Below are 27,681 nucleotides of genomic sequence, written 5' to 3'. Positions count from 1 at the left end.
GAAATTTCAGTTGGTTGCAATCTGCAGCCTCACCACTAGATGCCACTAAATCCTACACACTTCACCTTTAAGCCCAGCACTGTTAATGACTATCTGGTTTGGTCAGTTATTGACAGGAGTTACAGCTCGCTGCAGCACTGACCACCGCTCCCCAGCTGCCCTTGTGTCCCCTGCTGCTGCCATCACCACAGTGAGTGGCTGCTTTGATCACAATGATTAGAAATGTCCAATTATTTACCCGGTCACATTCCACATCAATTAAACCAGCAGCAGGTCGACAGAGCGAGGGAGAAAGAGAGAAAGTCTGGGGAAAAAAGTGCCAGAAAAAGTCTGAACTCTGTCTTTGACAATAAAAGAAAGCAACAAAGAGATATAAAAGTAGTTAGCTGTCCTTAATTTTCCCAAGTAGCTGCACTCTGACCCGCAAGTCCAAAGGTGGCTTGTTCATCAGTATAATCTCCTAGTCTATTATCACTGTGCTCGGGATTCATAATTCCTTTCAGTCTGCCAGCACAGGACTCTTGCCAGAACCTGATCCACTATCTCAGAACCTTTTGTCAGCCCGAGGATCCTGTCAGCAGAGTCAAACCTCTAATCTCTGTCTGGTACTAACTCTCTTTTATCCAGGGACATTGATTTACTAAACCCTGTGCTGTGACAAATACCCTGACTCTAATGTCATATCCCACCAAAAGTTCCTAATACTACTACTGGATTACATTTGCATATGCTGTGCAGCTGCTAAGAAGTTCTATGGATTTCGTTTATATTTTGTAAGGTATGACCACGTATCTGAACTGACGAAACAATGACTGACCAGGCTTTGTTATATGGTCATTGTGACACAGGTCATCATACTGTAGGTCCTGCAGTGTGTGCTCTCCACATATAATTTCTCTGGATTTGGCGTCCAAATAGTTTTCTGACAACCTTTGCTTGATCTTTGCTCTGCATTTTAATGCTTCACAGTATAGAGAGTGCCATGCATACCTATTTGACAGCTATGCCTTTATTTGCTCTTTCAAAGGCCCCTCTCTCTGCCCTTTTATCTTGTCAAATCTCCCCTCTCATTCCCTCCCTCAATAGTTTCTCTTTTATCCTCTCTCCCTTATGGAACTCACAACTCCTCTCCTCTCTTTCTCTCTTCTTTTTTCTGTTTCTCTACTTATCTCTCATTCTTCTAATGCTCTCAGCTTCTCCCTCTGTGGTCATACTGTCATACGAGAGTGTGGCTAAAGGCCTGCCATTATGAATTACCATGAGTCATCTGGACACCTTTAGTAAGGGCTCTATAGCTTTCTTTACTTACTGAGAACAAGAGTATTTGTGTGTGTGTGTGTGTGTTCTTCACCAAGAGTCTCTTCAAATTCCTGGGCCTTGCCACGGGTACTGGGGCCCTGTAAACACTGCTGACATGAATGGGCAGAGTAGCTTAGTGTGTGTGTCTGTGTGTGTGGTTGTCTTACTCGGTGGAGGTCTTGGCCAGGGTGTCACAGGAGCTGTAGCTGACCCCAGAGAAGGCCTCTTTGCAGGGCAAGGTCCTCATTCCATCCATCCAGTCACCCAGCGTCCCCATCGCGGGAACCTCTGAACTGCTCCTGTCCAACAACAAGTTGGCTGGCCTGAAGGCACACAGGACAAGGAGTAATATAAGAACACACATTGATGGACAGTGAGCAAACAAATCCCCTTGGGTAACGGCCTGTAATATATTCAGATAAATAAAGCAGAGTTTTTAGAGTTATTTCAGAAACACAAAGGCATTAGCGTCATTATGATGTGAATACTAAGTATTTACAGAGTTGGCATTTGGCTTATAAACTCTGATCTTGTCACTCCCCACAACGAGTCAGCACAGACTGGAATGGGGAGAAGAAGAAACTTTCCCCCAGGGAACGCAAAGCCTACAGGTGGACACTTTGAGGGGCAGGGTTCATGAGATACTACGTGAGCAGCATCATAAGAAGCAGCAATGTTTGGAGCAGTGTTGCACATGTTGATAATGAACAGTGTAGCAAAGTCATTGGCAGCAATAGACTGCTTCAATGAATGTTGCAGACAGAGGAGTATGTCATGTGTGAGTGTTGTAGTGCAAAATTCCTAGCAGGCTTTTCTATGTTCACTGGCCAGTGGACCCATCCTCCAGTTTTTACTCATGCTATTTTGTTCAAACCATCAATGCTGTTGGTTATTGCTGCCGCTATCTACTATTGCTACTCCTGTAACTAGCCAGCAGTGTGAACAGATCTTTCATCATCTAGTTGCTGTCATTTGTGCACTGATAACACTAAGTAGCTATGTCATGATGGGCCCCAGTGTTGCACTGATCATATTCAGATTCCATCGCAATACTCCTGCACATGACATACGACTTTACTTGACTGACTTTGTACATTTTAATCATGTAGATGTCGCCAGGAAATACGCTAAATGTTTTACCACTACCCTCATTGATGTTATATGTTGTTACTTCAGTGGCAAAACATGTTGACTATAGAGTGCATGGCTGTACATACTTGTACATGGTCTGTTGATGGGAGGTTATACATTTATTGACAAGTGAGATGAAATCTAATTTGGCGGTGAACGCAATGGTGACTGTAATGGAAGTGAATCAAATTAATTCTTTAAGAAAAAATCTATTATATACCATTATATATGTGTAGAAAATGTAATTATCTGCATATATTTCAACAAATATGCTATTCTACACATCCTGTGCTTGCATACCTTCACAGAACTAAATGTAACCCAGACCTCTTGATCTGATTGAACGGCACTCATCAGGGAACCATAGACACACACACACACACACACACACACACACACAGACAGGCCATATGTGTCTGTTGCATACAGTAAACCTGCACAGTGCCTTTGGGCTTTGAATACAGGGGGGAAATCAAACCGTCACACAAAATATTTCCATAATGTATTTAACATATTCAAGAACAAGATTACTAACAAAAGCGGCATCAGTTTCTGTCTAATGTCATTACCGTTTCCTGCACTACATGTACCATGCTGCAAAATGCAACATTAGATTTGATTAGACTTGATGGTTTCAATTGGATCAAATCAAATTAAATGCACCGCGTTGGGCTTTAGAGTGCTCAGTCAACAGTAGAGGGTGAAGGAAAGGCTGCAGGCGCTGTTCTGACTCACTCTGATTGATGGTTGTCGAGGACGGGGGAAGAGGAAGAACGAGAGGTGGAAAGACATACAGAGTGAAATGGAAGAGAGTGTAGGGGACGCTTAAGATGACAAAGAAAGCTATTTTCTCTATCAGCGTCCAATCTCTGATGTCAGTCTGATGCTGTGTCTTATACAAAGGGGGTTCACTTTGGTGCTGTGAAACCCGATCACATCAAGGCAAGACATGGGAAACCAGGTCAAACCACATAAGGTCAATCTGGGACTCAAAACATAACGATCAGTAGCCAAATAAGGGATCAGTTAAAGCATGTTGAGTGTTTTTTTGCAGATTTGGTGAGTGGCATTTAAAACTGGGTTGCAAAGACACTCTGTTTTTTATAAGGACATGCTGCACCTGTCTTGCAGACTAGACAAAGGCACCTGCGTCAAGACAGGCAAACACACACACATATGTGCACACACACATGCACACAAGGGAATAGATTCTTGCAAACAAGGCAGGACAGGACAGGACAGAAAAAGGTAGTTCTCCCACAGGGAATACTATTCATAGCCTTGTAAATAAACTCATTAGAATACCAGGAAGTCGGCCTCCGCCTGACTGATTTGGATTGGCAGGGAGGCTTGGAGCTGCTGTGTGTGAGAATGTAGGAAATATTACTCAAGGTTAGGCTACCTTTTGGGAATTAGGAGGGCGTAAAACTATACAGCAGGTAAATACAATCGAGACATTTTCTTTTAGTTAGATTGTTTCAATATTGTTGGGTCTTTTTTTTGTAAAAGAGGCATTGGAACGTATGTATGAATGTATGTAAAATTATAAAATTAAATAGCACAACTATGTGCTTCCTCAACTCTCTTGGGAACAAATGTATCATTTTTAGATATTTTATCTCAAATAAAAAGTGTGCTTTGCTTAAGAGTGGTGGAGGATACATTGTGTCTACTACAATACACAATTTTGCCGTTTTCCAATTTTTACTTGATAATTATCTTGTCTCAGAATAAGACGTATAATATTAAGGTGTAGTTAGACATTTGTATAGCCACACATACTCTTATTTGTTAAACTTCACATGTATGTGTGCTCTTACATTAAAGCATGATTTAAAAATGAATAATTCAATTTTCAAAATGATAAATAAAAAAGTTCTTTAGTTTGGTTGTCATTATTCTGATATGGGTAACTACTTTTTCTGTAGTTTTCCCTGCCTGGAGATGAGAGGTACCTAATTATACTGGCAAACTAGACATGTTTTCTGTACCATGCATACTGATGCAATATATTTTAATTTAAAGAAGCAAAATACAATCAAAAGAATGTTACAATAGAAAATCATCAAGCTGCCATCAAACAACATAGACAAAAACCCCATAATAAGCCGTATGTAGAGAGAAGAAAAGCGAGATGACAACTCCAACAGAGACAGGAAAAAAAAGGATGCATTTGAGGCAGTGGAGTGGGTGTTGTTACAATGATTGAGTCTTTTCCTGCCAGATCAGAGGCCTGTCAAAATGCAGAGGGCCCCCCAGGACCCCCTGGAGAGACTGGTTTGTAGGAAAAGGAGGGAATTGGGGGTTAGAAAGTGGGGGTGGTTTGCATGGGGGGAAAAGAAGGAAGTGTGTGAGTCTGTGAATCTCAGTAGACAGCAGATTTTTTTTCTATTTTAAAGAAAAAGACAGCCAAAAATGCTGTGTATAGGCTATATATATATAGCAAGAAATGATTGTGATGGTTATGAATGACTTTTTTCCATTATACATTTGCCGAGAAAAAAAAAAAGTTAGGTCAAAAATATAGTTAGATCCAAAACGTCATAGATTAGAACTTTCTGGGCTGTCAGGATAAAAATGTTCATCGTTTTTGTAGGATTATTGATCCCCTCCTCTCCTTTCCTGTACCACCTTTCTTCCTTTCCTCCTCTGATCTCATCCTCGCCTTCATCCTCAGCTTCTTTCCCCCTCTCCTGTCTCCTCCGAGAGATAAACTGCAAATGACCTTGTTTCCCCTCCCTTATCATTTTCTTTGTTTCCTTTGTTGTTACACTTTCAGCAACATCTCACAGCAACTCAAGAGACAAGATGATTGGAGAGGAAACAGGGAAACAGAGGGATGCTATGAAGGGGAAAATGAAGGGAAAAGAAAGCATCTGTCTGACGTTAGGGGGGGTGTTTAAAACCCCTCCTGGTCTAAACACCTTATAGGAACGCAGAAAACACCCGCTCGAACAGAAGGAAGTATAAATACACCGGAGAGAGAATAAATTCTACCCCCCTTCATGTTTTCATTTCCCTTCCCCTTTTCTGTTCTATCTTTCATTCTTTTGACCTCTAAATAACCAGGGCTGTGTAGTCTCTCGTTTTTAGAGCTCTCAAGGGAGGAGCGAGGTGGATGAGGAGAAGAGCTTGAACAGATACATGTGGGCAGGACAGAGTGGGAGGAATTTTACCTCTCAGTGTGTTACTGGGACAATTCCCAGGGTGTCTCTGGGAGGGGTTAGACCGGTTTCGGGCCAATATTAGGCCTTCGAATTAAAATTCTCATATGTGGCCATTATGTATCATCTGCCTCTGTTGGATGTGATGGATATGATGTAGTTTCAATACAATCAATACTACTCGGGTGGTCTGAGGGAAGCTATTAACCTAAATTGATTCAAGTGTGACATTTTGATTTGATTCCAGTCAAGCATGCATGGCTCCTACTCTGAACTCTTAATCTGAATTCCTAGCTGCATTTCAGTGAAGAGTTTTAGTTTTTAAATTAGCTTACACATTTTTAACATAATAAATGTTAATGTCATTTAACGGTACTGGTTTTCAGTGCACTGAATTTGCAAGGCTCAGTACCAATCTTGTATCTCTAACCCAATTTTGTATTTCCTCCTACTTATACATTTTGACATTTTGATTTACTCAACTAATGAATGATGGTGCTGCCCAATTATCTGCCTTTTCATATCCTTATATCATTGTCCCAATACCTGCTTTCTTTAGTACCCAAACTGGTTTCCTTCCACCAATTGAAACTGTTCTTTTGTTTCCATTCCCTGTCCCAACCTCACCCTACAAGCCAAGATCCACACCAGCTCAGTTCCATCTGCAGCCATGGCCTCCAGCCCCAGTTCCAGATACTTTATCCCGAACCCTTTGCCAGGGAACGGGTTCACTCTTGTTTCAATTCCAACCCCATTTCCAGCCCAGCCCTAACTACTGAAAATGAAGCAAAGATCCCTATTCTCCAGACGGAGTTTGTTTGAAAATGAATTACAGAGAGGAGTAATGCAATAGATTTGATTTGTTGTTACAGGTTCACAGAGGCTTGTCATTATTCATTTTGCATTGTACGGCTTGGGGAAAAAGCTTATTATGTAAAAAGCCCAGACCAAGTAAATCTGAATCAGCGCATTACTTACCACTGCATTGATTGACATGTTTTTAGAAGGACTACTAGTTGCATTATAGTGCTTTGGTAACAACCATTGTCAGGTTTCACTGAACACAGAGAAAACACATTTCAATTTGAAAACCAGATAGCCTCTGATTTCAGACATTTTAGACACCCTGTAAAGCCAATCAGATAGACAGTGGCCTCTAACCCTGACTTAGCTTCTGTTGGCCCATAATTAGTCTCTGACAGCCAACCTTGGCCCACTGACCCCAGTCTCTCTCCATTCACATGCAGGGACAGTAAACTCTGACCAGGTCCCACCCCTGAAGCCTCCAGATGCTCCGCTCCGGTCCCAGGCTTTGGTGTAGGCTTTGAGAAGGAGGGGGTGCTCCATTAGCCAGCCAGGACAGCCCTGAGACAAACGAGGTGTGTGGAGCTGAGTGCAGCTGCTCCCGCTGTGTAACTGCCACTACCACACACACACACACACACACACACACACTCAGATACACACATACACGCACAGTTCTCATAAATCACCACAGCCGACTCTGTCGGCCAGCCTGTGCTCGCCCGGTGTTAAAAGCCAATCAGGGAAATTACATGCAAACTCCAAGGGACCTATTTTCACTTTCTTAAGAAATCATTAGTCAATGTTATGAGCTTTGACGTCTCCATAATACTGCGGCTGTCTGCCGCAGACCCAGCGCCTGTCCCCCTCCCTGCTCAGAACTGACAACTGTACATGGGCTGCCCGGGTTCCCCACGGCCCCCTGGGAGAGAATGGTGGTCCCAACAAAGGAGCAAAGCATAAGTGAGGGTAAAAATGAGGGGAAATTTTCACATAAGAGCAAGGGAAAGGTAGAGAGGAGTATGACATTAGACTGCGTGGCAAAGGGAAAGATGAACGATATGTCATAGTAATGTGTGATGAGTCAAGCTAAGTTCCATGCAAAACCCTGCAAACACAGGAAGCAGGAAGGCAGTGTTTATGTCCAGCTCATGTACTGCTTGGCTCCAAATATAAACAGAAGTGCACCAGGGGAGACAGAAATTGAAATCTAATACAAAAATGTCTTTCTTAACAACCACATCCCTTGGTCTTTTTGTTTCCCAGTGCATTAATCATGGTGAATTGTGCTTCATCCATGGAAAATAAAACTACAACTGCCATTGCTGTCCCAAGGCTTTGGGATCCCAGAGCAGGAAGTGCTTTGACCAGCAATAACCCATAATGCTGTGCATGGAAGTTAATGGGAACTACTTGCAATGTTGGACTGCCTAGAGACAGGTGTCGTCTAGTCAAGTGAATGGAAACCAAAGCAGGAGCAAAAAGCAGCTAAGAAGACAACAGCCTGATTTCCAACTTTACCTGCTTATTTTTAGAATTTTGTGATTCAAAGCACCTCCACCTGCAGACAATGTGTGTGTCTTTGTGCATGCTGCTTTCAACAAACACCAAAAATGAAAACAAATAAATGGTGAAACATCTGTCTGATACCTGGAAGTGGTGTTGGCCGTGATTTTGAGGCTACCGGGGTTACGGATGAGTTTATCCAGGATGCTGACAATCTGTTCAAACTTAGGCCGGTTGTTCCTCTCTTTCTGCCAGCAGTCCAACATCAGCTGGTAGAGGGTAGCCGGGCAATCCATGGGTGGGGGGAGGCGATATCCTTCATCTACAGCCTTTATTACCTAAATGTGGGGAAGAAAAGACAACTTCAACTTCAAGACTATATCTAAGATGATCTAAAGTGTCCGGCTGTACTCGTTGCACTACATTACTTTGTTTCCCTCATAAAGGCTTGCTAGAGCTGAAATGATGATTTTGAGATCAACTTGTATTTTAATGAATTATGCACAGATATGATGGAATATGGGGGAGTAGAAATAGACTCAAACTATATGAGTTGTGGTAACTGTTGTTGCAATGTGATAGACAAATCAGTGGATTGTGGCAGGGGATTTCACCTAAGCTTCTAGCCACCGTTTTCTGACCACTGAGTGACAGTAAATTAAAGTTGTTTTTCATGTCTTTTATTTTTCTACGTTGATACCAACCCTTGTACATCATGTGGTAAGACTGCTTCATTTGGAAAAGAAGAAAAACGAAGCCTGAATGACAAATGAAAATAAATATGACGAAAGAAAGAAATCAGTGAACTCTGGTTGATGTTTGAACACATAAACCCCGGGTGCATTCCAAAGGACAAAAACCTAGCAAAAACATTGTTTAAAAATTGCTCTAAAAGTGCCATAAACCTCACACGATCTTGAACATTAACTAAACATGTCATATAAACCAGTGGGAGCTGGCAGAAATACTACAGTGGTGGTTGCGCCACACAGACGCCCTTGCTAAAGGAAGTTAGCTTGGCAACACTGCAGTACTCACATCCTGATTGGACATCTCCCAGTATGGCCGTTCCCCATATGACATCACTTCCCAGAGCACAATGCCGTAACTCCAAGCATCACTGGCTGATGTAAACTTCCTGTAGGCAATAGCCTCGGGAGCGGTCCACCGGATGGGGATCTTACCTCCCTGAGAGACAGACAGTAGGAGAGAGATTTTTCAGTTAGTCAGTGACAGTCTCACAACCTGATATTACCATGTACTTTCGCTGTCCGGATGGATATTTTCCAATTAACTTTTGTGCACAAAATTCATAAAAGACCACAGATCAGACACCACAGAATAATAACCCGAAAGCAGAAATGTATTGTTGGGACACTGGGTGACAACAATGTGGTTATTGTCAGGTTTTATGGTATGAATATAAATGTTATGTCTGTATATGTAATATTGGGTGTAATAGGTTTATATCTCATGTAAAGGCCTACAGTACATGTCATGAAACATTCAGGAAATTTTATGAGCTGTTTTGAAAAACTTTAACCCCAATTGGCTCAGTGGTTTGGACTGAGCATGGTGATCTAAACCTCACATCCACAACTGTAACAGATATCTGAAATATTATTATTATTATTTGGTGTGAAGGCCCTGCAGTGAAGGTGCTTCCACACTTCCAAAATGTGGAATTTGAAATTAGTCATATAAAGTGACATTGAACAATATTGCAAAAAAAAAACAAAAAACGTGTGCTATTCAGTTTTAATCAAAAAGTATCAACCTTAAAAAAGAAAAAAAAAACATATTAATCAAACGAATCCAAAGTTTCCTGCATGACCTCTCACTGTACTGTCTGCTGCATTTGTCATTCTAGCTGAGAAGCAGGACAAATGAAGAAAATGGAGCTGAGGAGAGGAGGAAAGGAGGCCGGTGGCAGCCAAAGCTAACAGAGACATCAGCCAAGTTGCTCAGCTCCTGCCTGGTGCTGTGCAGTCAAAGACACATACACACCCTCTTGCACTACGCTCTCAAACACACACTCTTTTACTGCATTATCCATAAAGAAACACTGTGGAAAGGTATAAGAGCCCAAAAAACACACAATCACACACATGGTCACACAAATAAACACAGGTGCACACAGAAACACATGGTGCCAACACAAAAAAAGCCACCTGCTCCCCCAAGAGTCCAAGATGTGTGAACACTACACACACACACTGGACTTACATGCACAGGAACACACATAGATTTTGCCTTAACAGTAGATGCTAGAGAAGTGACAAAACAAAAAGGGAAAGAAAGAAAGTTCCAGTGCGGGCTGGATGGAAACCTGCTTGCATGTGTGGAGCATTGTCAGTCACTGCAGCATTGGAGAGTTTATTATTCTGTCCTATTATTTTAGATTATGTATTTCTGGGAGAAAGGCAAACGGCACACTGACTGTTTATTTGACAAGCAATTCTCAGCCAGTAAATTATACTGTGTTTAAAGGGGCTGCACGCATGGTCTAGACCACAGGTTCCTATGATGAAAATGACCACACACATATACACTCACATGCTGCAGAAAGAACAGATGAATGAAACACAAGAAAGTGTGGCGTGCCTGCTGATAATGTTTCATTTTGTGGCATGTGCTTCAAGGAGTGAAACAAGGACAAAGAGGGCTGCAAATAGGTTGATCTGTCACCTTTTTTATCTCCAAGATGGTGACCCTTATTTCTCTGACACTGAATTGTCTCACCTAGCGCTGAGGTTTTTGTTGTTACGGTTTCTCTTCAGATGTCATTCTATCCTTTCCTTAGCATTATGCTTCAAGGGCAGCTACAACCAATTTCACAATTAATCATGTTACTCCTATGGTCTAAGACAGTCCAAAAATATCAGTAAACACGAACAACTATCTAATGAATCCAAAAACTACAGTGCTACAACTCAACTTTTTGATGTCATAGAGCATAAAGTCCGGAGCTGATCCATAGACAATGCATTGGGAGAGATATTCTAGATGACACTGAGAGTACCCAGATAAATGTTTTGAGTATATGGATGCATTTCCTGTTTCAGAACTGAGAACACTACTCCATTCATTGTCTATGGAGCAGCTCCAGACTTTATACCCTATAACGTCACAAGTTTACGTCTTTGGTTTCTGGCTTTGAGAGAAAGTAGCTCATGGTCACAAATATTGATCGAACTTTCCTAGGCCATGGAAATAACATATTGGAATTCTTAATTTAGATGGTGTTCCCCTTTAAGGGTGTTGCAAAAAACACCCTGAGCTACCATCTGACACAAAGTGATTTCTTGACAGTTCGGCAAAGTTGTTGTGGAAACTCCATTCGTGTTTTCCTTAAATCAAATCAACCGCAACCCAAGCTGTCGTCGTTGTTCAGGTTTTATAGTGTCATCATCTAAAAAAGTTGTGAGAGTTGAGGTCAAGTTGCAAAGTAAATACGATCTGAGCATCACCTGGGTTGAAGCAATAAATGTAGCAGGAGACAAGGGGCGAGGAAATAGGATTTCCCATGTCTCAAACTGTCTCCTTGGCACATTGCATTTTTCAATTACAACAAAAAACTCTAAAAGTGAGCTATGTTGCCATTGAATGCAGCAAAAACAAAATGCACTTTTGGCTTTTGGGATAAAAATAAAGGATTGGTGTGAATGTTGGCGCGGTGGATGGGTCAACAAAACACTGGACCACACACACACACACACACACACACACACACACACAGAACTTCTTATCGATGTAATGGTTCCCTTCAGGGCACGTGGTGCTTGGAGTGCTCCTCTCCATGACCTCCCCAATTGGTGTATGTTTTGCCATTTCTGTGCTGTGATCCAGGGAAGCAAAGCTCTGTGGATTTATATCTGATCACAACTCAGCTTTAGTTATGTGTTCCTCTCCCTTGCCATAGTAAAAGAATGGAAGAGTGTGTGTGTGTGTTTGCTGAGATTATCTAAGAAGGGGGAATGGTATGTTGTAGGTAGTTTTACAGCTAACTTATTGAGCACTATGTATGATTCAGGGAGTTTTATGTAACGTTGCATTTTAAGTAATTCATTACTGGTAAAAATGGCCCTGACAGTACAGTGCCCAACCTATTTGTTCATGCTGTCATTTATGTCCTGAGATCGTGTTAGTGTTCCAGCTCACCCTGGTGGTGTAAGCAGCCTCCGGGTCGTCCTCCAGGACTCGGGACAAGCCAAAGTCTGACACTTTACACACCAGGTTGCTGTTGACCAGGATGTTTCGAGCTGCCAGGTCTCGGTGAACGTAGCCCATGTCTGACAGGTACTTCATGCCCGAGGCGATGCCACGCAGCATGCCGACCAACTGGATGCCTGTAAACTGGGCGTCGTGCTTCTAAATGAAAAACAGAAAGAAAGAAAGAAAGAAAGAAAGACCAGACGTACACTGTTAATGCTAAACTTTTAATGTACATGATATAGAACACAGAGAGAGTCTGACCTTTCTGACTATTTGCATGAAATGAAACCTTTCTACATTAGTATCCACAGCATTTTCATTAACCTTTAAAAACCACCTTTGACATTCTGTACCTCATCTTCAGCCTAACTGTGAAATACCAAAGCCAGAGGCACAGTAATGTATGGAAATTTGGATCAGACCAATATATAGTAGAAATGCTCTTTCTTTTTTTCAATCAGCCCAGTTACTTTTATCCACTACATATTCATTATATAATAACCAATGAGAGCCCTTTATCTTGAGTTTACTAACCTGATTTCAGCGACATTTTGTTTGGATTCTTCACAAGTATGTATGAATACATCCAAGAGTCTAAATACTGTATTTGAGGACTACTCTTCTCCGACAAGTATATTTAATTTAGGGGGAACACTGAGTGCTTAAAATGCTTAAATTACTACACACGATAGATGCATCAAAAAAGTTAAATCCTAAGAAACAAAATAAGGGCACAATGGTATTTAGAAGCATGTGTCCATTGTTCCTCAGACAGCCATTTAAGGCAAATCCTTAATATTTCAAATTGATTTTGTTTTGGCTCAGCTAAATGCTCACAAAGTGGTTAGATGCAGCATTCAAACACAAACTGGACGGAATATAAACACAAAACTTTTTATTTTGTTTGCATTGGCAAGCAGGAGTGTTTACACTAGTTTACACTGGAGAGTGTTTATGAGTTAGTCTATAAATCTGTATAGGAAAGACACATAAACAAAGAGGCATGATGGGAGCTTAAGATGATGAAATGCCTTTAGAAAGTAGACTCGTTGAGCAACAGAGCATTTGTCACTGTATATGTATCTGTCGGTCTGTCTTCTCTCTCTCTATGGTTTTTGCTCAGGGTTTGCACTTGGCTCCATTTAGCATGTGAGTGGAAGGTCTGCCTGTGTCCACTTGCTCCTCACATGCACGGGTCTCTCCGCGTTTGTCAAAGAACACGTCATTTGCGAGATGAGTGTAAGATGAGTGTGTTTTTCTTCGGGCCCACCTCGCCTCCCATTTTGTCTGGAGCAATTAGTGGCCAGACCACCTGGCTCAGTCACTTCAAAGCTTCGCAGATTCAGAACACGGACATAAGCTGCAATGCACAAGCTACGAATCTGCATGTGTGTGTTTGCGTATATGACACATTCTCAATGATGAAGTGCAGGCCTCTGGGAAAATGTCAGGAAACAACAGCTACTCCTCCTGCATGTGTCTGGATACTGTGCAGACACGTGGAAAAAGGGCTAAAACAGGCATCGGTACACATGCTTTCATGCCAGTGTTGTGGCTTGGCTGTTGTGCTTTGGCTAATTTCAGTGAGCCAGGTCAATTCCTCTTTAAGAGACAGAGGCATGGCACGAATCAAACTCACTCCTGGCCAGAGAAGCAGTGGGGATACAGTTCATAAAACCTTGTCATTTGATAAGCCTTGCATGGAAAGTTTAGCTGAAACAGTCAGAACTGCTAAAGTCAGCCATTCTCAGGTACGGTATTTACTGGAATCTACTGAGCAGTCTAAACTTTGTTTCTTTAAACAAGTCAGGAAATCTACCAGACGGCCAAATCGGTTCTTTTTATAATCATAATAATAACACTAATAATTCCAGAACATTTTTATCAGGTCTTAAAACTGGACTGCGCTCTGTCATCTGTCGTACAGGCAAATGTTTCGAGGAAATTGAATTTTACGCAATTGACAGAACTTTTTAATGAAAAAAAAAAAGACTGAATAAGATATATTTTTGCTGTGCGAAACTTACATTATCTATTTTTTTTTTCATGTCTTATTTGACAGCACCCAGAAAAAAGATTTAATCTCATCACATTCTGAAAGCAGAAGACAGCATTTAAACTTCCAGTTTAATCAGCACAGCTATTTTATTCCCACAGCCCATGCTTTCATAGACTCCTGCACTTTTAGGGTAAATAGTTTTCAACACGTTTGAACCAAATGTCACTCTTCAGCGTTTGACGAATGCAAGTTTTGTAGAAACACCATTTTTTTCAATGCAAAAGCAAAGATGTAGTGTACTGCTTGACAGAGTGACCTTGTGTGTGATGTAGACTGTGTGCTGTACAGGTGCAAGACATCTTCTTTCCCACCACTTTAAGGTGTTCCCTGGTGTGTGTTCCTTAATCCTCAGCTAGCCATCAGATATGTGTTCCCCCAACTGCCTCAGGGTGTGCACCACTAGATGCGTCATGATCCATTCTAGTCCCCAAATGTGTGTGTGTGTGCGTGTGTTAATACTTACTCTCAAGAAACTGTCCAGGGATCCGTTCTCCATGTATTCTGTGACAATCATGACGGGTTTACCTGTGGCAGAGAGGGAGGTTTCAATCCTTGGTTACATCATGTTAGTTGTGTCACTCCTAAAGTCAGAACAATGACTTCTGATTGCTGTGCAACAGAACCAACAGCCAAACACTCCACCAACAAAGACACTCGTAGCTTAGCAACATATTAATTTTAGATTTATTTTCTGAAACTGGTAAAGTCACAGGAAGTCAACAGGGAGGGCTGTAACTTGACTTAAAGCAGACGTGCATGGGCCCTGATGGGGACCAGGTTGACGTCTTTTCTTTCTGTTGCACACCCACACACACACACACACACACACACACACACACACACGAATAAAATGATCCTAGTCATAGTTTTAGGGTCCCAGCAGGTCAGCTGTCAAAGTGTGACATCTTTATTTCTGTAGAAGATTTGGCTGTAAATCCACGCCGCCTGCTATCATCTGTACCTGATCAAACTACGGCCAACACCAGGTTTATTACAGGGTGGAAAAGGAGAAAAAAAAACTCTTTAAGAAACCCTTAAATCAGCTATTGTTAAATGAACGGTGTCGGTGTCAGGACTTGTTTGTGTCCCAGATGTTTCCCCTGTTTCGTTCTTGACTTACCACCAGCCGTATGCTTCTTCTCCATTTTATTCTGATTAATGTGCCCTCCACCCCCCCTCCCCCTGCCCTCTTTCATTCCCGACCTACCTTCTCTCTCTCATCCCTGCCTCTCTTCCCCCATCACCCCATCCTTCCCTTTTCCTCCCATCCCTCCTGCATGTATTAATGTGAACCCTCCCCACATCTGGCGAGACGTCGTTTTTTTTCGTTTTTTTTCAGGAATGACACAGGCTGAGTGGAGAGGGTGATGGAATCGCTTGTTAAAAGAAACAAATCTATTATTCTCACTGGGAAAAAAATAAACTTTCCATTAGTAATGATGGAAGTTGGCTGACTCAGTGTTTTTAATTTAATCAAAGCAGATCTGGTGCAAATTCCAATTCAAAATGCCCCTATGAGCCAATCAGACGCTGACAAAAAAAAGACCTATTTGGCACAACAAGCAGCTCGAAGTAAATGAGCCAAGACAGAAGGTGTGCTTGAGTTAAGGAGTGGAAATTAAACAAATAAACTCTGACTTCCAGTTTGTGTTCATAGTAAAACATACAGTGCATATCCTAATTAAAACTAAATTTTAGCTTCTCAGTTTTTCCCTAATATATGTGTTTCCCTAAGACATTGCCAGCTCAAAAAAAAACAACTCTCCCAGCAGCTTCTCAATACAGTTGCAACACTCCTTCTTACATTTACAGTAAAAAATCTCTCATCATTTAAACACAGTCACAGATACAGATAAACACCCTCCACCCACACCCCCTCCTATCCCTAAAAGGCTGTGATGGATCACTCCGTTTACCAGCGGACGGCTTTTATAGTCTCAGACGGGAACACACACACACCCGGTCCTCCCTCCTGTCCTCCGCCCTCTTCCCTTCCCTTTTTCTCTCTATTCTCAACATTGGCAGCATAAGATAAAGGCCCCCAAGCCCCTTTCTTCTGTGAACACAAGTTTCAGTGTGTGTGCGTGCAAGTGTGGGTGTGTGTGGGAGAAAAGAGTACATGCATGTGTGTGTGTGTGGAGGTGCGCGCCTACAAATATGCAGCCTGTGGATCAGCCAAAAGCAGCAGCAAGGTAAATGGGGTGTGAAAGTCTCAGGATTATTAAGAATTAACAGGAGCAGCTTAATAAATCACCCTACAGCAGTGTGTGTGTGTGTGTGTGTATGTGTGTGTGTGTGTGTGTGTGTGTGTGTGTACGTACATGACATTTGGAGGGATACCCCTGAACACGTGCGTGAGCTGGAGCAGCATAAGTGCAGGGCATAGTTTTAGGAGGTCCATTTGATATGCTCTCACACACAGACACACACAGACACACACACACACACACACACACACACTCACAGTGCTGAATATTGGGCTTCCCCTATTAGTCTAGAAGCAGCAAGTGAAACCACAGTCTTGTGTTATTGCAGCATTTTTCAGCGGCTGGACATTAATAGGAAGAGTAGTGGCCTGTAAGATGTATTACACAAACAGTCTCACTGATGAGGGATCACACACATCAAGGCGCTTTCACTTTCAGGATGTCCTGTGTTCAAGGCTGAATAACAAGACGGCAGGAACAAAGCTGAATCTGTGAGTGAATGTGTTTTCCTTACTACAGTTGTCACAGTTATTTTTACTTTTTATGACCTTTGCAAAAAAGTTTTGGATTTATTAACGTGAAGTACATTTATTTTCCAAATGAAAAAAATAAAATAATGATTTTATAATGTAAAATATAATTTTGACAATGTCCAAAAATCCTCACTATTTTCTATTTTTTCATTTTTATTTAATTATCTTCCCACTGTTTTAATCTGATTCCCAGAATTCTCAAAAATATGTGGTTTAAACTGATTAATAAAATAAAATAAATAAATGCAAATATATCTTTTTTTTGTGTGTGTGTGCAAAAAAAGTCCCACAATGCAATGTTTCATCGTTACCCCTGAGAGGACACATGTGAATTACAATTTTACAGCTCTATTCCTGTTAGTGGTGACTCAAAATGATGAATCACAAGTGTGTCTGAAATATCAATTTGCCGTATATATCCGCTGGGAATTTTCTTTCTTCCTTTTTTTGCAGTTGCCTGACGTGTCTGCAAAACCTATAACTGCAAATAGAAAGCCAAAGAGAAACAGAAAAAAAGGACCAATAATTAATTCAGACAATATGGTTCGAATGCCCCGCCTGTTGCTGTTTGCACATTACACTGTGGTTCCTCAGTGATGCTGTTTTTGATTAGAGGAAGCTGTGCAAGCGAGTCACTGAATTAAAATGACTGAAATTTAAGAGGCAGGGAGCAATTAAGACATCGAGATGACACAAAGAAGGGGAGTGAAGAAAAAAAGAGACAGAATAAGAGGAACCCATATTGGGGACAATAAAGTAAGGGAAGTTCTCCATGTATTTTATTCCAATCTTGAGAATAACCACACTGGCAGAACTACTTAACAAGCCTGGTGCCGCAGGGAGAGATAGAGGCCGGGCCCATTTCTCAGCGACAAAGTTCAGACTCATTATTTCCCTTTTTCTGCAGTCATTCCTTTTTAAAGAGGCCTTCTGTGTGCTAATGATAGTCTTATAAAGAGGCCCAGAGGGGAGCGAGTCAGAGATATGGATTTATGGATTTATGCCTGCTTTGGACACAGGCTTTGATCAGAGCACATTGATCTGCAGAGATTTACACCACGGCAACTCAATAAAACTCCTGCGCTCTTTCACAGAAGTGTCGGCCACTTTAGAGCCATTTGTCAAAGACAATTGCAAATCCGGAATCGGTAAAAAGACTCTCTAGAGATGCCGAATCTGTGATGGAATGTGAATGCAAATCACATCTCGGTTCTCTCGTTCTCTTTCTTATTTCAATGTACTCTATTCCTGTTCTGTCCTACTCTATTGTCTTCCGCCATGTGTTCTTCTAGTCTACTCTATTTGATTCTATTCTGTTCATTTCTTGTGCTTAAACCTTATTTTTCGAGCATTATTGCCAATCGTGATTTGGTTTTCACAAAGTTAGTTTCCTTCAGTGTATCTTTAGGTCATGAGTTATGGATGTACTTACTGCGTGTTACCACCCCCTCCAGCCTGATGATGTTGGGGTGGTCAAACTGTCCCATGATTGATGCCTCAGCAAGAAAGTCCCGCCTCTGCTTGTCTGTGTATCCTCCTTTCAGAGTCTTGATGGCCACACAGATCTCCTTCTTGCTGGGCAGCTTCAGGCGACCACTACACACCTCGCCAAACTCACCTGAGGATAAAATCATGCAAGATACAACAAAAGAAAATAATGAGCTTTTTTCTTCTTTCTTTTTTCCATCTTAAACATATATGTCAGAATTTCACTTCTCTGACTTTTTACTAATATCACAATCCTTGTTTATTAAATTTTATTAATTTTTACTGCTATAAGTTTGTATTTTCTTATTATCCTCCCTTGTTTTAAGATATAAATATACTCTATCAACATATATCTTGAGAAAAATTGTCCAAATGTTTGTTCATTTGAAAATCCATTAGAAATGAAGTTGTTTATCCTAAAGGATAGCTGATAAGCTAACCAATGAAGACTTGTATTCTACTCCCCCATAGATCATTTTAATATCTTTTATCTTCTTATCATTATTTGTCATCCAACAGGAACTGACTCAGTGTGCAAAACAGGGCTGGACCCAAATATTCCACTATTCGATTTTTGTTTGTTGAGGATATTCAGTTTTCAGTTTTAGGATTTGGATATTCTTATTCTCTATTCGTACACTCTTATTTCATTGTAGAGCTGCGCGCAGCATTTTGATTTGCTTAGTCTCTTTCTGTCTCTGTACCATGAGAGGTCTCCTCTGCACAGGATCACACAGCCAATGCAACCTGATGGTTATTATCTGGTTAGACAACAGAGTAGAGTCCTTTCAGTGTCTGTGTGAGTTTGTTGGGACCATTTAAAGGCTCAGTATCGGATGTTAGCCACTGCTGCTGTGTTGGCTAACTGACCATTTGCTGGGAGGAGAGTGGCTCTGGAGACAGTTCTTAAGCGTTGTGTTTAACCTGTGTTAACAGAGCACAGAATCTTATGAATATAAATCTCAAATCTCATCTCTACTGGTGCTAGTATGCTGTATCTGTGCTTGAGTTTCACAGCTTTGTCAGGCAGATTCAGAGCTGAATCTTTGATGGTCCGACTGTGAGGACGATTCTGTCATTTTTCAACCTTATTCTCTTTAACTAATTGTATCCATTCAGATTATGGGTCTTTCTTTACACTCAACACCTTCATTGTAAATATAACTAAACATGCAGTAAGTTTCACATAAATACTTTAATAACACTTTGAGCCCAATCAAAAGTAAAAGGCAGAAGTTATCCTCCTGGATTAGCTACTAAAGCTAACAAAACAGGGATCTACATCAGGATTACTGGGTAACAGAACTAGCTGCCATGTCTGGAAACCTCTGAGTGTATTTTTTATAACGTGCCACTGCAACAGCCAAAAAGAGAAGGTGTGTTTAAAGTGTCATCCATTTTTAACAGGATGTTTGAAGTCACTTAACCCATGGCTAGGTCAGTTTCATCATTAAGAGCATTCTTAACAAGCTTAGCATGACTGAGAAGCGTTTCAACTGTTGTTTGAGGTGTCACGATGTACAAATTTTACAGATGAGATGACCACTTAGAGTCAAAGCTGAAGCCGCAGATCAAAGAGGATCTTGATGATTGCCTCTGTCATTACTCAACTCCCATTAATCAGGAAAAGTATTTATTGATTTTGGAGAGGGATCACAACATAATTATGTGTTACGACCATTAATTATAGTAATAACATCATGTGTAGTAATAAACTTTGAAACCGATCCACCCGAATCCACAGTCCAAATAACAGCTCAGCGAGCAAAATGATCTTTCAACTTTGCTTCAGTGTCGTATTAAAACGCAGCGTGACTCAACATCCACTCTGGGAGAGAACAATTAGCATTCCTTGCTGGTGAGGGGATGTGTGTGTTTACCTTAGCCCGTGCCTATGTGTGTGTGTTTTGTGAGTTTCACCAGGTACTGTAAGCTCAGCTGGCCACTTCAAAGGCAGCCAGCCATGTTACAGCTGGTGACGGGGATTTGGCGGCACTGTAGAGGATGAGAATGTGTACATATGTGTGCATGTATTTCTGTGTGTGTTTTCCCCTAAAATGTATATGCATATTGAGTGTGCTCATGCGAGGTGATCTCAGAGCTGAGACATGTGCAGATCTCCCTCAGTCCTGTACAATCATTTCCCACAGCAGCTCTGGATCAGAGAGCATGGGTCAGACCTTGGACTTAAAGCAATGGGGTCTGGAAGAACTTAAACTAGAATAATTACAACCTGTCTAAATACCAAGCGCATGCCTGTTCCTCTGGCCCTCGGCGATGGACAGATGAGCCAGGCCAAGGCACCTTTTTTATGTGGTCACTCTGAGAAAGAAGATCTCGGTCTAATAAGGCTTGATTAGGGACATTGACTCCTTTCCTGCTCTGAGTGGAGCTATAGGTATCCCACTTTGATGTGAAAGTCTTACCCATGTAAGCAGAGTGGAGCATGTGTTCTGTCTTTTAACACACAATCACCGATTGGCAAGAAGATCAAAGTCTTGTTAACATGTTTAATGAAGACAGATGGGGATTGAGGCAGGGATGGCAAAAGAAGAAGTATGTTGTGGATTGTTTAGAGTCCTTACATGGTTTTATAAGAATCACACTGGTGGGTGGTTGTATTCGAGATGACAGACGAAACTGTTTACATCATGGCTCAAGCTTTAATGTTCACCTCTGGTGTTCACTTGGCATTTACTGATTTTACAATAGATTTAGAGTCGAAGTCTCACTTCCTCTCCCTGCTAACCAGCATTCCAAGAGACCAAATCACAATGTTTGTTTAGAACAACTTCTGGGAAGCAAACACCCACATCAAGTACATACAATGAAATGGTGATGAGCAAACGATGCCTCAGTTGGTTGGTTTGGTAGCCACTTAAAAGAAGCCCCCTAAAAATTAACACTAGTTTAAGTGTACGCTATATTTAGAATATTTTTATAGCTTTACCTTGCCAATTGACTGTCCTTTCTGATGGGTACTGAAGCTGGTATCTCACAACCACCATATGCCATTGAATGAACAGTATACTTTAGGAGTTGTTGGTCTATCATTGCCTTCACCAGTTAGTGTGTACGGTAAAGCAAGAAAATATTTCAAATACATTAATATCATTGAGTTTTAAGGTGGCTGAAATACGTGGTGGATATGTGGATATATGGTGGATCTCGTGCTTTTTCTAAAGACATCAAAATATTCCGAGGGTTTTCTGTCCATATCCTAAGACAAGATATGTTGTGTCTACTACTGTACTGGTTACTACTAAAAAAATATATATATATATATATCCCAGTAAAACTATTATTTCATTAGCAATCGCATGTAGCAACAACACATTATATCCCAAAGGCAATTACTGTCAAAGCCTCAAGGGAGCTGTGCTTGCTAAAGGTGAACAAAACAATCATCATTTTGTCTTGAAGGTGTAAATGAATGTGATCCTTAAGCTAAGTACAGCATTGGACTCTCCAAAGAGCGATTGCCTCAAGTGGCTCCAATCATCTAACACCTAAAGTTTGTTGTTGTAGAGTGAACGCGAGGCAATTATTTGGTACTGAGTAAGACTGAACATAATCTCACAGTTGCTTTCCAGCATAGATTAAAAATAGATTTATTGCACAATGGGATGTTGAACTTCACGTAAGTATGGAGATGCACTAAAATAAATATACTTTGTCTCGGCCATGCACTGTGCACATTAAAAATGTATCATATACTGTAGTGTAGCCTTCTTTGGTGTTAACTCAAGTGTGTGTGAGGGTATTAGGGTTCAACTGATATTGGTTTTAAAGGGATGATACAGAGGGTGGTGTTAATTATATATCATATTATTAATACAATATTTTCGCTTGTGTTTTCCACTAATCATATTTTTCTCTCCTCTCTATGGCTGCGACATTGCTTCACAAGTAAATTTAACGAGAGACCATCTTGCAGTGATGCAGCGATCCACAAGTGAAGTCAAATGTCCGCCAGCAGCGTAAAGTGTGTGTGTGTGTGGGCCCTTACCCACTTTCTACCCCTGTTTTTCCAGCTCCCTTGTTCAGACCACACCCCTCTTCAAATTCTCCCTTCAATATGATCTCAACTACACACCTGTAAAGGGTTGTGACTGCATTTTGCACATTTGCAATGTTATTGCATTGAAAGCTTGTGTCCACAGACAGACAGACAGACAGACAGGCAGGCATATAAACACCTCCCAAATACTCAAATTGCTTCTTTGGTAGTTTCGAATTGGTGTCACTAGGAGCACATTTCGCCATGATGACGCACACACAGACTCACAAGGTAAAAACAATGCCATCGCAATGTTTTTGCAGCTAGTAATGAAGCATGAATTGCATGGCCCTGTAATTGGTCTGTAATTGTGTAAAATGAAAATCGCAAAAAGGGATTCCCACAGAGAATCAGTGTAGCACTGATAGAGTCTACATAAATACATATAAACACTTCATATCAGAAGCAGAGACTGACTAGTATATAGCTGAGTTCTAATAAATAAGCCAATATCTACCTGTGTATCACTGTAGCCCTATAGCTATTCATATGCTTTGTGTCTGCTATCTACTATGAAAAATGCATTGTAGAGTGCAGCACAGTCCAGTGTGGAGTCAGGTATTAGACTCTCAGGCCGTCCTGACAGCTTTACAGTGTGGAGGGCTGTTGGGACTCAGGAGACCGGCCTCTGTGCTTCGGCTGTGTGCTTTACTCTCCATCTATTCTGCCTGCACTCGACATGAATCACAATGCATTACCCTCCCGTCTGCACTCCTGCTCAAGTTATCAGGGAGTACATGATGAGAGGAGAAGAGAGGAGAGGGGAGGAGGCTTGTTTTACTGTTGCGTTCCTTCGACTTCAGAATTAGAGCATCAGGCAATCGCCTGTGGGAAATGTGAAGAAATAAGAGAATGAAGGTGTAAAATATATAGGGTGGAAAGAGGAAAGTTAAAAATGAGCCAACTGAAGGTGTGCAGAACAACTTCTAATTTCACCATCTCTCCCTCCATCATAGAGGAGAGCTGGAAAGAAGGGACTTCAAGCTGGGGCATTAAATGCTTTCTCATTCCCAGCTGTGCAGTATATGGCACACAGTTAAACTAGCCTGCTGCTACGAAAATGTAGATATATGGGAGCTCTACATGCACCTCATTTTTTTTCTATATGTGCTTGAGCACTTGGTGTGTCTTTGTCATTTAAACAGAGCGTGAAAGAGTAAGAAAGTCGAAGGAAGTTACTGTGAGGTGAGAGTAGGAAAGAGGAGGCTGGGGAAAGGAAGAAACCATTTCTTTCTCTTAACCTGCTCTTTCTTTTACAGTTTAAAAAAACAAATTTGGAATGACTCTTTAGCACCTGTTTTCTGGACTAATAAACATTTCCAGATGTGAGTTTATTTATCTTAATTTATGTCTCTGCTTTGTTCAATGAGCTGCTAGCTAACTGCTAATACTTCAGAGAATTCAGGGAGAGTTAGGAATAGACAATTCACTTTACTGAATGTACAGTACCAGTGACAGTCTAACGTAGTCTGAAGTATTTCTAGAAAGTCACTGATCTTTCACACAAAATGCATTTTAGCAGCTAGAGGCACCTTTCTTGTTTGTTTTTAATGAGATTGCGCTTCACGTTTCTGCACCGCGTTTTTGTCGGAGTGCTCTGAACTCCTTGAGTTGAAAAACTTCAGCTCAGAGTGGAAAAGCACCCAACGTCAGCAGGTTGTCAAACTGCCCCTGAGTCTTCCTAAAATATGCCTGGAAATGACCATCATGGAGGCGAAGCCCCTGGACCGACTGGCGGTACTCCCCATGACCCGCCCTCTTTTTTAGGGTCTCATGTAGCCACACAGATCTCCGTTTCCCTGTGCCCAACAAACTATTTGCTGATAGCCTCTCAACCTCAACCAGAGCTGCAGCAAGTACTGTCTGCCTGTCCATTTTAGGAACTAGATACTAATTATTGTTAAGAAAAAAAAGGTAGCTTGAGGTTAGGAAAAGGAGACGATGGGGTGCTTACCTGGCAACAATAAAAAGGTGCAGCAAGCATTTTTTTTAAACTAGTGGCCATTAGTGTAAAAAAAAAGGCAGTGCAGTGCCCAGGTTTTGCTGCCTTCAAAAAGCTTTCTGTGTGATCGGACCCTAACTGACCGGCAGAATTAACCCGTTTAGAAAACTGTTTTCAGAATGTCAGTGAACTGAACTGAATTTTCATTTTGCAAACCAGCTTTAGTTGAATTTTTCTTGCCTGAAATACACTGCATGATGTCTGTGTATGCAGCAAAGTCTGATCAAGCATTTTTCCTTGTTGGTTCTCACCTGCTCCCACCACTTTGTCGATGGCGATGCAGGAGGCGTCCAGCTCCTTTGCAAACTCATGCACAGCCTGGCTCGGATCCTCGTACGTGTGGGGGTCCACGTAGGTCCTGATACCCGGCAGACGCACTGCAGCAGATGAGAGCAGATTGCATCAGTTAATGACCATGTAAAAACTCTGTGCCTCTTTATATGTGTCCTTAAATCCACATATGACTTTGTACAGACATGTCACCTTGCTACCGCTCAGCTTTTATGTGAAGACAACATGGAATACATATTGATGATAAGTGATGATATGTCTACAATGAAACTGGGCGACAAAACCAAAAATTTGTAAATGGTGGAGTCTTCATTGTCTCGATAATTGAGTGTCGGTGAGGAATTTCCTTCAAGCGAACAGAAGCCAGTTAACACAGCAAATTAGAGTTAGAATACGACTGCAGATGCTGCTAAGTTGAACAAGCCACACAGTCATTAATGTGCAGCTGATTTGTGATACAAGCACACAAATGAACTAAAAAGGAACAATCACAGCAACTGAAAACACTTTCAATGTATATATAAGTATGTGGGTACTGTTTTTAAGACAGACTTAAAAAAAAAAAAAAAAAAAGTGAACCTATCCTTTAGGTAATAAATTTGTACTTTATTAGTCCCTGTGGAGAAATTTATGCTTTACATCTGACCCATCCATACTTTTCATGAAACAGCAGACAGTTCAATCCTTTGGGAGTTTGGGGCCAATACCTGGGTAAAGGTCAAAGGTAGGAGTTGTCCTAATAAATTCCACATCATATATGAATAAAGAAGCAACAAATAGGAGGCAAGAGAATGTGAGTTATGTTAAACCTTTTGTCCATTTGTGATGGTCCACATCAGAGATTGTTACTTTCAACTGCATTAAAAAGCCACGTGAGTAAGACTTACTTGTCACTGGTCAAAAATGTATCAATGGAAAGGACTTTCCTCTGGAGTAAACCCTATAATTAGAGACAGTTTAAACCTTGAGTCTCAGCTCATGCCGCAGCTGGCAAAGAGAACAGTCTGATCTTGTTCCCTATCCAAATGAAGCCTCCAGGATTGGTTCGCAAATGGACCGAGAAACCGTCTTCTTAACATGGTCTCGGTCCGATTACTGTCTTCTCATATGACCAAACGAACCGAAGTAAAGGGGAAACCACTTCAAGCTTGGAAACAGCTGCTCTAAACAACCACCATTGATAAAGACACACAAGGAAAACAACTCCCCGCTTGTGACTATCAAACTATATCTACGCTGTGACTACCTAGATGTATTTGTATTCTGTGAACGGTGAAATGCAGAGAGGATAGATGGAACCAAGCCTCGGGGAAACAGGGTGCAGTACTTACAGTGGCCGTTGCCAAAGTGCAGTCTTTTTTCATCAGGATGTTTGGATTTACTGTGGCAACAAAACCTGCCAATCCAAACAGAGAAAGGTCATAAGTAGTGCCACATCTCCCAATAAGACTTCACCCATTGGCCCAGCCTTGAGGCTAGTAGGAATTCTGCGTGTACGTGCATGTGTGTGTGTGTGTGTGTGTGTGTGTGTGTGTAATCCCAGCTCTTATAAACCAAGAGAGGATCAGTAAGTCTTATAATGAGCCATGGATTTATACTCTCTCTGAACAGTACTGACTGCCAACTTCAGCCACACACACACACACACGGGCATGCACACACAATTTGTAGGTTTCTCTTATATACATACATACACACACACACACACACACATACACACAGTTGTGACAGTACATGTTACAGAAGTTATGAGATAGATGGAAGTGTATTTGCTGACATATCAAAATTTACAGTATGTGGTGTTGAAACGTGTAAGGTCACTTTGAAAGATACATATACAGTTATTTTTCAGGTACCACTGAGGGAAGAGAGCAAAAGGTTTGCTGGTATTGGAGGAGAAAACACTCAAGTGACTAGTACAGACCTGCCAATCAGGACGTAGAGCAGCACAGTGAGCAGGATGATGGCCACGGCGGAGGAAATGGCGATCAGAACCACCTGGCTGCTCTCACTGGAGATAGAGAAGGCTGCTGAAAGACAGAGAGCAACAAGTCATGTGGCAGTGCTGACCTTATAGCCGTTACTTCGTACTACAGTTTCTGACACAGCTATTACAAAAGGTAAAAACATTCTTTGAAATCCAGGACAAAAAAATAACATAGATAGGACTGGTTTCATAATCAGTTATTTTTTATGAAAGGACAATATTGGCCTTGTGCCTCATCTTCATACCCCCCATATACCAGTTTAATCTAAAACAGCAGTAAAAGAATCACTATAAAATTTCTATTCTGAGCTGAACTTACAGTCGGGGCTGGTCTCAAACTGGAAACTGGGGCTGCTGGCTCCATATCCGGCAGCGGTCCGAGCTCTAATCTGCAGCAGGTAGGCGGTGTTGGGCTTCAGACCGTTCAGAGTCACATTACAGCCCCGAGCACGAAGGATGGTGTAGCTGGTCTCCTGCTCCTCCTGTAGGCCAAGGAGGACAAAGAAAGAGAGGGACAAAGAAAGGAATTAAACATGTTTTAAAGACAAATACTACAGTTTAGTCTGGGTTGAAACGATTGATGAATACAATATACATATACAAAACAACATAAAATATGCACATGAACATTTTCTCACACATGCAAACACACCGATACACAAACATCCCAGACAGTTTGGCAGCTTTCGTCCCAATCTGAAGAATTATGCTCTTCTTATTTTATGACTTCTCTCCTACTGATCTCCACTGATAAAACAACAGGAGGATTTACACACCAGGGCTGCACTCGGCACATTGTTTCCAGATGTGGAAGGAAGAAAAACGGTGTAGAAAAGATGAGAAGACAGGAGGTAGATGACGAAGGAAAAAAAGAAAGTAGCCCGTTTTTAATTTAGGCTCTGTGCAGTGACATTTCTACAGTCAGGAAGCTAGGA

General features: G+C 41.4%; 1 protein-coding gene across 3 annotated transcripts in view; it reads right to left on the bottom strand.

Annotated features, from left to right (window-relative positions):
• Nucleotides 1-27,681, bottom strand: part of epha3 (eph receptor A3) — a 114,877-nt gene that overhangs the window by 7,151 nt on the left and 80,045 nt on the right. For all 3 annotated transcript variants that reach the window (XM_050048293.1, XM_050048292.1, XM_050048295.1), the window contains 10 exons: nt 27,066-27,228; nt 26,684-26,789; nt 26,091-26,155; nt 24,720-24,845; nt 18,351-18,536; nt 14,642-14,703; nt 12,066-12,275; nt 8,943-9,092; nt 8,049-8,242; nt 1,467-1,622 (listed from right to left, as the gene is read on the bottom strand). In XM_050048293.1, the coding sequence (XP_049904250.1) occupies nt 1,467-1,622; nt 8,049-8,242; nt 8,943-9,092; nt 12,066-12,275; nt 14,642-14,703; nt 18,351-18,536; nt 24,720-24,845; nt 26,091-26,155; nt 26,684-26,789; nt 27,066-27,228 (1,418 nt within the window). The remainder of the gene's footprint in view (nt 1-1,466; nt 1,623-8,048; nt 8,243-8,942; nt 9,093-12,065; nt 12,276-14,641; nt 14,704-18,350; nt 18,537-24,719; nt 24,846-26,090; nt 26,156-26,683; nt 26,790-27,065; nt 27,229-27,681) is intronic.

Source organism: Epinephelus moara, chromosome 7 (assembly GCF_006386435.1).
Source record: "Epinephelus moara isolate mb chromosome 7, YSFRI_EMoa_1.0, whole genome shotgun sequence".
NCBI lineage: Eukaryota > Metazoa > Chordata > Actinopteri > Perciformes > Serranidae > Epinephelus > Epinephelus moara.
This window is presented reverse-complemented; position numbering and strand designations above follow the sequence as displayed.